Genomic DNA, 11338 nt, shown 5'->3' with positions numbered 1-11338 from the left:
TTTACGTAATTAAAATTGAATACATTTTTTTTTTACATATGGCAACCCTCCTATACGTAGTTAAGTTATAAAGCCTTTTCAAAACCATTTCGATTGCTACCCATATTTAATAATTGATTTAACTTATTAATTAATTTGAGCTCAATTTCTTAACAGGTGGCAACTTTTTACGAAAAAGTAAAACCTTCTTGAACATCCACACCCTAAGCCCTTTAATTTGGTACCTCACTTTTGAAAATCAAACGGACGGTGCGGATCTGAGGGCATTGATTAGTAAATAACTTGAGTATAATTATTTAGCAGGTGGCAACCCCTTTCGAAAAAATAAAACCAGTTTGCACATCTACAGGCCAAGCGCTTTAATTTGACACCCCGAACGAACGGTGCAGATCTTTTATGCTGCACAAAAAATGCCTTCGCATATTATATACATAGATATATCTCATGATCCACTGATCGGATCTTAACCAAATTAGTATGGGACCACCTCCGAGATACTACTTTCCGATGCAAAAATAATTATCGGTTGACGGTAGTAAAGTTGATGGTCGGAAAGTTATGCGGTAACATACATATAAAAAAAATAAATATATATGTATATTCCGACGAACTGATAACCTCCTCCTTTTTTGGAAGTCGGTTAAAAATGCAAATCATCTCTTGCCATGATAGTTCAAAAATTCAAAAGAACACTTTGAAAAACGGTTGCATTCTTTCATTTTAGGTAAAAATTACATAGGAATATATGTGGGTCCAGCCAGACCTATGTGTTACGAATGTGATGTATTAATCAACATCTCTATATATCTAGCTTTATATATATGATACCAACACGATTTTTTACAGATTGGTAATTCACTAAACTTTAGTAAGCTACCTGAAATTTCAAGCCTCTGGCTATATTTAAAGTACCCTTTTTTGTAATTTGAAAATGGAAAAGGCCTGGCTGGACTCATGTGTCAGACGAAGGGTTAATATTGCATAGCAATTATGAGGAATTGATTTTTGGTAAGCTATCACAAAGTTTAGTCTACCACTGCATAGGCGCGACTACGAAACATATTTACTGCCGCGGAAAATGGTACGACCAATGTTTAATATCGAACGACAATTGGTGAACTATATTTTTACTGTGTTGACTATATCTTACCAATTTCTGCGCATTATCGCCAACGAAGCGGATCTAGCCAACGTTGAACTCTTTACCAACGAAGATTGCGCGCAAATCACAGCCAATGGCACTTGCAACTGCTATCGGAATAAGCACAACTCGACCATTATCGAGTGTGCTGCGACACAAGTACACATCTCCATAAACGCTGAGAACATCGTAGAGCTCACTTGCGCAGGTGAACTGAAACCAGAGTTGCTAAGCAGCTTACCGCGACTGGATCCACTACGTGAAACTAAGTATATCGCCATATACAACTGCTTGCCTTTCGCCGATTTGTTGGACCAGTTGGCACTCACGTCCAGGCAAACATTGCAAGTAAATGGTCTAGCGGGGATAGCGCAGATTACTCTCGATACCTTTGGCCGCGCCAATCAATGTTTGCGGAAGATTACAATGCTGGAATTGCGCGCAGACTCCCAGCGATCAGCACGGCGCGATTTGCCACACGTAGCCCAAGAGCTTTCTTCGGATATACTAAGTCCAATGCCAGCACTGTTTCGCCTTTTTATAGACTTGAACTTCACGCGTTTGCCAGCTGATCTACTCAAGCCAGTGCCGTACATAAACGATATCACACTGCAGGGTCGATTGGAGGAATTTCCGCGTGCAACATTTGTGCCTCTACGGCGCTTACGTGAACTCTCTATGCGCCAACACCGACTGCACAATCGTCTGCGCGAGGATGACTTTAGCGGTTTGACAACAGTTAGAGGACTTTATTTGACCAATTGTAGCATTCAGGAGTTGCCGGCGCGTATCTTTACACCTTTGAAGCTCTTACAGCGGCTCAATTTGATGAACAACCAGCTGTACGAACTGCCGACTGCACTACTGGCGCAGCAACAGCGCTTGCAAGTGTTAAATTTGAGCGGAAATCTGTTGGAAGCATTGCCGTTGGGCCTTTTTGCAGCGACTACCAAACTTTTTAAGCTGATTTTGAGTCGCAATCGGTTGCAGCACTTGGACGCCAAAATACTGCCACCTCTGACCGCAATCATCGACCTTTCGGTAGACAACAATCAGCTGCGCACAATCGAGGCGGGCACTTTTGCGCAACCGAATCGCTTGCAAGGGCTCGACTTGCGAAATAACCAACTCGACTGGATGGCTGGTGAGGACTGCGCCATCTTTGATGGGTTGCATCGCTTGGAACGTCTGCTGCTGAGCAACAATTCACTGCGTTACCTTTGCGATCAGCTGGGCTCCAGCAATCATTCAACCAGCGCGCTATCGGTGCTCGACGTGCGTCAAAATAAACTAAAGCTGATCAGCCCACAGCTGATAAGTACACTAAATACAAGTGCAACGATAACGACCGCTTATCTTTCGGAGAACCCATGGGCTTGCAACTGCAGCGCCCAACCACTGCTCAACTTCGTCAAGAATAATCGCAAACGTTTGAGCGATGCGCGCGTGATGCGTTGCGAGAATTCGCAGCTGGCACGCTTAATTGAATTATCCTTTCGTGACTTTTGTCTGCCAGAGATCGGCGTGCGTACAGTGTTGGTAGTCATACTTGTATGCATGACCGCATTGGGACTAGTGCTCACCACAACAGCGCTCTGTTATTACAAATATCATATGGAATTGAAAATTTGGCTATATGCGCATCGTCTATGCCTTTGCTGTGTGAGCGAAAAAGATGTCGATCGTGATCGCAAATGGGATGCTTTCATTTCGTATTCACATCACGATGAGCAATTCGTGGAGAAGGAGCTGGTGCCGGGCTTGGAGCAGGGCCCGCCAACTTTCAAGGTTTGCATACACGTGCGCGATTGGCTTGCCGGCGCTTACATACCCGAGCAGATCATTGACTCTGTAGAGCAATCGCGTCGTACGATCATTGTGCTATCACAGCATTTTATTGAATCAGACTGGGCGCAGATGGAATTTCGCACAGCTCATCAGTGCGCCGTGAATGAGGGACGTTCGCGTATCATTCTTGTGGTTTATGGTGAAATTAAAGATACAGAGCTGCTGGATCAAGAGCTGAGAGCCTATTTGAAGATGAACACCTACCTGAAGTGGGGTGATCCATGGTTTTGGAGGAAACTGCGCTACGCAATGCCACATGCGCGAAGCGGGAGATGGAAACTTAAAGGAGATGTCAGCGAAGTGGAGAACAATGAAGGCCCTTTGGAGTTTATGGGGAGCGCATGATTTTTTTAAATCCATTATATATGTTGTCACCAATGAGCTATGAAGTATATTTTATTTAACTGAAAGCATAATTTTTTTGCGAAACTTCAAAAGAATGTGGAAAATAGTTTACAGAAATTTTAAACAGACACTATTTTTACAAGCTTTTATTAGGTTTCACCTGTGTTTAATCAAATCTTGCAACCAATTTTTTACCACTTTCCCCATAAGCTAGAGACGTCTGCTACAATATTTTTCTGTTAGTTGACTTCCGCTGCCTTGGAAAAACGTCATATCGTCTACTTTCGCTTGGCGAGTCTATTAATATATCTTGTAATACTGGTTGCAAAGAAGAGGTATTATATATAGGAAGAGGTCCTATATATAGGATTCAGACCACTGTGCAGCCGTATTGATATTACCGTATTTATTTAAAGTAAGTATCCCAGTGGGAAAATGTAATGTATGATAATCGGTAAATAATCAGTAAAACAACCCTCTTCACATTCGAAAATGCATTATTTTTCCCACGGCGATGTCCTAAGAAAAGTGGGGCATTCAATTTTGCATTACCAGTAATGCAGGAATAAATGTGATTTAACATGATTTTTTTGCGACTTTTTGGATACATTAGAATGCTGATTACATACTAAACATTAATAGAATATAGAACTCGTAAGAAATACATCATTCAATATCAAATATAAATCATTGATATCATTAAATGTTATATACATGTATATAAATCCACTATCAACAGCTTAGAAGAGAATGCACACATACCTGTAAATAAACGAGAAAAGTATTGAGTTTTTGTTAATTAATGCATTTTTAAATAATGTTGAATATTCTTCATAAATAACGAAACTTAAATAAAATATCACAAAAACACCGGTAGTGCTATTCGGTAACTTTTTTAATATCCGACGATCGATGTCATAATTTATGACAATCATCGCCTGCGTTTGCGACAAGTTTATTCTGTAACTACATACGTATGTACATACATATGTATATCGTATCCCAACTAGCCAAATGCGGAGCGCTCAAAATATGGAGAGAAAAAGGACTCCCACAGTGACACCTGGAAGAAGCGTTTTCGGAATGCTCTGAATATGGATGGAGTCAAGTGTTTTGTTTTTGTTATCTTGTTTGTCTTTTCTCTGTATCTAGTCTGTAAGATGGCAATTCAATCAATCTGTTATCGGAGCACTACCAAAACACTGCGTCTATGTTATCTTCGGATGATTTAAGGAGTCCTTTCTACAAAATCATAGGCGAATACGGGAGTGCGCACGGAGTCTTTGCGGATTAACTGAGGGAGCTTTTTGTGACGCCGAAATTACACATTTAAGCAGTCCTAAAGTCACACGTTTTTCATATACTTATATTGAGAAGACACTTTTATTCGGCGGATATTCTCGTTTGGTGCTCTTTTTGGAGCCTTCCTACGGGCATCAGCGCAGCGCACAGGGAGTCCTAATTGTGTGCCCTGAGACTGCGCTCGGTTGATATTCGCCGCAACGATTCGTCCAGTAAAACAGAACCGAAATGAAATTCACATCAGCTGCATAAAAATTTAAAATATAAAATTACAAAAGTGAAAAGATGAGCCCACAAATCCCCGCTAATTATCTGCTAGAAAAGTGAAGAAACAAAGCTGCCTTTTCACTGACTGCTGATTTTGTGACCGGTGGCAGCGGCAAAATTATCTCGTATTAATACTGCAGTGTGTTTTAATTTTGATAGCGAACTTTCCTCCGACGAAGTTTGCTAAGCGATTTGATTTTGGGTACTGACTTACTCGTATAATAACATTTGACGCGCACATAATTTTAATAGAAAGATTAAATCTGCCTCATCCTGCAGAGACGGTTCGGTTGAGTATTTTGTAGTGTACTGATTTTTTTCACTCAGAGCGTTGGGAGCTCTAATTATATGTTGCGGTGTCGGGACATCTTGATGCTAATGATGTACGCTTTTATCAATCTTTTGTTAAAAATGTCCTAGAAATTTTCAAGTCTTAAAAAAAAATCCTGACGTCAAACAGAAAACCAAAAAAAACAAACATATTATGGGCCCCTAGTTTCGTGTGCCTGTCGTGTGTGCACGGTGCCTTTCAGAATCTGAAACACGGCGCCCTCAAAAGTATTTGATGTCATACAGAAACAAAGATTGAAGTGATCACATATTTCCATGCTACAACTATTTGTCAAATCTACAGCAAGAGGCATAACATTGGCCATATCCTTCATACATACGGTGACCATCCGTTCTATTTTTTGCAGGACCGTACTGTTTTTCAAAGGTCGGTCCTGCGTAGTTTTTCAATCCTAAAAAACCTGAAAATGTACTGATTTTTTCCAAGTGTCCTGCATTTGTCCTGCATTATATTCGTTATTTTAAAATTATCGGACAATGGATGGATTTTTCCAAAAAAGTGTTTTTTGGTACTTTTCGTAGCTTTTCTTCAATATCTCATGAGGGTATTGATGTGCCTCTTACCAAAATATATAACTTGTGGCGACCTCAATGAAAAGTATTAGTGCTACAGGCGACCATTTGCATTTTGTCGTCAAAGTCGAAAAAAGTGAGATTTTCAATCAAATACGCAGTTTCATTTGATTATTTTTTTCATTATTTTAAAAATTCGATAAAGAATATATATATCATTACAGTCAATTTTGAGCCAAAGATAATGAAAATCGGATTAGATATGTAGATACTATGGAGCGCACAAATTATATATTTTTGTAAAGGGCACTTTGTAACTCGTCGTTTACGTCGATTCATGACGTCGATATTTGACAAATAACTGCGAAAAGTAACAAAAAACAAAAAAAGGGTATTTTTTTCATTTTGAACGACTCAAAGTTTGACTATAAAATAATCTTTTAAAGATTTTCACTTTTCGTGTAAGCTATTGTAATTATAATATGTTTTACTATACTTTCATAAATATTCATGTAAAAAAAGATTAATAGCGATGAAAATGATTCATTTTTAAAGTTTAAAATGTATTAAGAATTTAGAATCATATATACTCTTTTGATATTTTTATACTACGTAAATATATGTAGGCATATTTTTGAAAAATTGTCCTTCATTTTGAATCCATATTTGTGGTCACCGTATTCGTACGCCTAACTATTCTCATAAGGCTAGTTTACAAGTACTTTCAGATCATTACTCGAACCATATGTTAGGTTAGAAAGGTGGCCGAAAAACTATTACGCCCATGTAACATTTTGATACCATATACCTCGAATGAATATGTTAGAACCAACTGGCGTGGTAGATAATGGTGAGTACGTTGCGGAGACTTATAAATATATCGCACACCGTCTTCAAAAGAGTCGCAACTCAAAATAATACGTTTGTCAGAAAATGCGAAAAACTATTTCTTAGCACATGATAACGGGCAAGGGCGTCTTTACCTTAGGTTTTTTTAAACAAATTATAACAAAAATTTGCTCCAGCTTTTGCTGAAAGATAAATAAAAGCTCTGCGTACATTTTGAGTTATGAATCTTTAGAAAACGGTGTGCGATATATCAGATAGCGCTCGTAAAGATGTGACTCATATACTCCCAGCATGGTATTTCTGCTCCTCATTAGAGATGGACCATTTGAAATTTGATACTTTTTCCCTTTTTCTGCCCAATCGCTAATTGACTGACATGGAAGAAATTCCTTTCTGTGCCGAAATAGGCGTCTGCAACTCGCTGCCACCAGCTATCAGCTTTTTAACCAAACTACTACTTTTTACAACTGTTAACAGCTGCCGACAATTTCACCGGATGCCAATTCACAGCAAGCATTTTCGGCATAACTGTTTTCCCCCTTTTTTCTAAACCATTTCTAAAATAATCTCTACTCAGCTGTAGATGAGACAATGTCTTCATAACCACCACTATTCCTTGCGCACCCTACTCATTGAATTCCTTGCACGTTCTTAGTCACACATAAAAAAAATGCGTGCATGTATCTAGGTGTGTTCTATTGTTTTATATAGTGTCTGCTGTTTTTGCGTGACTTTTTTTCCTTTGATTTTGTACAATTGTTGCTTTTTCCCCCTTAATATTGCAAGCATCTGCGCTTAAGTACTTCTTTCCGCAGCATCTTTGTTGTTGTAGCGAGTGAGTTCTATTCACAACGAGGATTTTACTTTACGCTTATGTTAAACTTTACTTTGCTATTTCCCTCCCAATTCACTTTTCTCTTCTCAACGCCTGAAAGGGTACTGCTTATGTTTCCTCTCAATTTACACTCATTCGTAAGCAAAGTACATACTCATTCACACATTCTTTCGACGTGTTACCTCCTTGTGCTAACGCTTCTCTGCATTCCGTTCATATTCTACATGCATTCCATTATCCTGGCAGCTAGCCTTTGTTCATGCCTCATAGTTACTCATACGCCTCGTTGTCTGTGGCCGGTCTTTAGACTTGGTATAGTTTCATTGTTTTCCCGCAATTTGTTTTTATGCTGCTTTTCTCATCTAAGTATTTTGACGACACAAAAAGAATCCTCTTAAAATTTGCTTTTGTTCTTGTGCATTACGGCTTGTCGCTTTTATCTGTTTTAAGATATTTCTGATGCGCTTTGTTTACTCGTTTACGCGTCGAGGGCGTGAAGTGGGTTGTAGCGCGATAATCACATAAATGTTAATGGCCAATTTTTTTGAGTCAAGTGTTTAAAGGAAATAAGAAGAGCAAAACAAAAAACTTGGAAAGCGATTAGTAGAACGTACAAAGAGATAAATTTAATGAAGCGTGAAAAGAAAATTAAATCAGGTGAGCAAGGAGGAGCGCATATCACAAAACGAAATTTAAAAAATTTTAGCTTTGTAGCTGTGCATAGCCAGTGTGGCTTATACTAAGTGCACTTCGAAATCGATTTCCGACCCAAGAAAAATTAAGTGAAAAACGCAGAACCTGGAAGGAATTTATACAATCCAAATGAAGAAAATGGAAAAGAGTCAAACATTCGTTTCGTTTAATGTAAACAACACATTTGTACTACATAACGCGCAACGATGAAGTAATCTGGTTATTTTTTTTATAATTTCTTGTAAACAGAAACGTAATATTTCAAAAACATAAAAATTCGGAAGAAACTGCATTAAAGGTTCTAGTTAAGTATTAGGCGTGGAAAGCTCTTACTTGACTAGTCGATTAGCACACGCAATTATTCGATTAATCTCTCGAATTCATTAACCGTTCACTTTCGTCTAAGCGCTTAATTTTTGAAAAAATTTTTGCTTTTAGAGAGCTCTAGTGGTATACCCGCGAGTACTTATACATTTCTGTGTCATCCATTGTGTTAGCACTAGGGCTGGGAGTTCTTTGTACCTTAATTTTTTGAACATCCGGATATTCGAATATCTCATTTAAAAATCCGACTATTCGGACATTACCCGGATATCTGGTTAACAAAACGAACGAATATTAACCGGATATCTGGATAGAAAAATCAACGGATATTAACCGAATAGCCGGATATTAACCGGATATAAACCAGATAAAAAAATAGAATGGATGTAAACCGGATACCTGGCTCTTATTCGCATACACGAATATCCGAACGAACATCCGAATACTCAATTGACTTTTTCTCTACCTAATGGTATTTGCAAGTATCTATGTATGTTTTGAGGAGATTTCCTAGGTATTGTTGATGATAAAATACGCGCCGACATGTTTGAGCCTTTGCCTCAGCGCAGCGGCAGGAAATGCTGAGATAAGGTCACCTGTCAGCGCCGATATTTGACGCTTCGCTAGCTTCAGGAGCTCATTTAACCGCACGCAGTCGACTGCCGTTGAGAAGGACTTAGCAAATTTGCATGCTGTTCATTCGCTTAGCTGACTACCAGTTCTTCTGTCATGAAGTTTCCTGCAACTTACTATGCCTTAAGGCTCAAATCAGCTTGAAAGTACTGCTAGACAATCGAGAGAGAGAGAGAGAGAGAGAGAGAGAGACAGAGATCAGTGATTCACCGACCAGTTATGATCGTTTTCTAATTTCCACTTAGCTGTCGGAGTATATATACATATATGTTAATTCTTCTCAATGGTATTACACTGGTGCGTAGTTAGTTGAATTCCTAGTTTATATCGGCGACCTACAAAATGAGTTTTACGAAGAGTTCCCTCCAACTCTACCGTCAAACTTCGATCTATCCGCGAAAATGTCACCTACCTCTCCCATTCAGAGTGATGTGTATAGAGGATCATGATAAGTGGCAACCCTGTTTCACAAAATTCGCATTTTAAGAGTTTCTCACAACCCTTTCTCCGCTTCTCATTATACAAAAGATATTTCATTTTTATATGGCTTATGGATTGTTCTTCCAAGAACTTATTTTAGTGTTTTAAAATGAATAAGATATAAATCAAATAACCAGATAAACCAATTACCAGCCAGATGTGAAAAACTTCATTGTATTTGAAATGCAGAGAAAATCTTAAGTTTTATTTTTTTTGTTTTCGGGACCAGAACTTTGGTTACAGGGTTTACTTCTAATATAAAAATTTTTTGTATCATCTACGTTTGTATGTTTTTATACATATATGCACATACATACATACTCATAGATATGCATTTACATATGTATATCTAGATTTTAGCATATTCTCAGGTATCTACTACATTTCACCTTCACCCAACGGTAGACAACAGATGAAATTAAGCTCAGCGCCGCCGGGAGTATCAAATTTCGCAATCAGTTGATGGATGTACATACATACATATGTGTGTAGGTGTCGATGGTAAGGCAGGTGCAAAGATAAGTGCATATACTTGGTATATACTTACACAGCTACAAATATAAAAGTAAATGCTCGAATGCACACATATGTATTTAGCTAAGCTTTATACAATATACTTACATAGCTGCTCTAATGCAAATATGCACATTTGTGTTTGTAATGGAGAGCGCAACTTGGCAAGAAAGTGTAATTTAAACGATGTTACGCGACATGGAGAGCAAATTTTGCACCAACTATATACAGTTGTCCACAAAATAATAGGAGTGGGATATTTTAACCTGTTTTGGCTATTTGTCTTTAGTTTATTTAATGTTTCGTATTTTTTTGTAAAAGCCTAGCTGGTAATACAACAAACACCATATAAATTTATATTTTCAAGTTTGTACAAAAATTATGAAAATTCTGCAAATTTTCACCAAAATTTCAAACTATTTAACCAGAATCTTTAGAAAATATCTTGGTATGCAGTTTTGTAGCCCATTCAATTCTAGTCTGAAGAAGTGCAAGTTTCAAGCTGCTAAAAAATTCCGTTGATTTTTGAGAATTTTTTCGGTTGAAGGTGTTTCACGTTTTTTCCATACAAAGTATTATCGACAATTTTCTTTTATATGGGGACAGTGCCAGCAAAAAAAATTGCCAAAAATCAACGGAATTTTTTAGCAGCTTGAAACTTGCACTTCTTCAGACTAGAATTGAATGGGCTATAAAACTGCATACCAGAATTTTCTCTGAAGATTCTGATTAAAAAGTTTGATATTTTGGTGAAAATTTACAGAATTTTAATAATTTTTGTACAAAGGTTGAAATCTGAATTTATTCGTTGTTTGTTGTATACCCAGCTTGACTTTTGTATAAAAATAATAAACATTAAATAAACAAAAGACAAATAGCAAAAACTGACCAAAATAACGCACTCCTATTATTTTGTGGACCACTGTATGTATATACATATGTACATACGCATGTGGATATGCATACCTCTGTATATTTTTACATATTGTAGGACCTATACACATCCTTAGTACAGTTGCATATGTTTAACTTGGTTTGTCAGTGCATAATGGTGTTTGTTGTTGCTGCCAGCTTGTGTGGAATTGTAAATCAGGCTAATATCGCTGGTGCATCAGCTATTCTGTGTCACAAGCGATGTAGAAAATATCTGAAACGCTGAATGTAAATGTGCTGCTGCAAGTATTAGCAGGTGAGACGTTTGAGAAGATAAAGCGGAATGAGTTTAAAGCTGTTAAAATTTTTCA

At 37.8% G+C, this 11338-nt stretch overlaps 1 protein-coding gene across 1 annotated transcript; it reads left to right on the top strand.

Moving 5' to 3' along the window:
* The first annotated feature begins 1078 nt into the window (after nucleotides 1-1078).
* LOC118753528 (protein toll-like) lies at nucleotides 1079-3334 on the top strand. The gene has a single exon (XM_036488408.1). The coding sequence runs from the start codon at nucleotides 1079-1081 to the stop codon at nucleotides 3332-3334; it is 2256 nt and encodes a 751-aa protein (XP_036344301.1).
* Nucleotides 3335-11338: the final 8004 nt, after the last annotated feature.

This window comes from Rhagoletis pomonella, unplaced genomic scaffold (assembly GCF_013731165.1).
Source record: "Rhagoletis pomonella isolate Grant_MI unplaced genomic scaffold, Rhpom_1.0 Rhpom_scaffold_00002, whole genome shotgun sequence".
NCBI classification, from domain to species: domain Eukaryota; kingdom Metazoa; phylum Arthropoda; class Insecta; order Diptera; family Tephritidae; genus Rhagoletis; species Rhagoletis pomonella.
This window is presented reverse-complemented; position numbering and strand designations above follow the sequence as displayed.

Coding starts and splice junctions, on each gene's coding strand:
- LOC118753528 (XM_036488408.1), top strand. CDS start 1,079: ATGGTACGACCAATGTTTAATATCGAACGACAATTGGTGAACTATATT.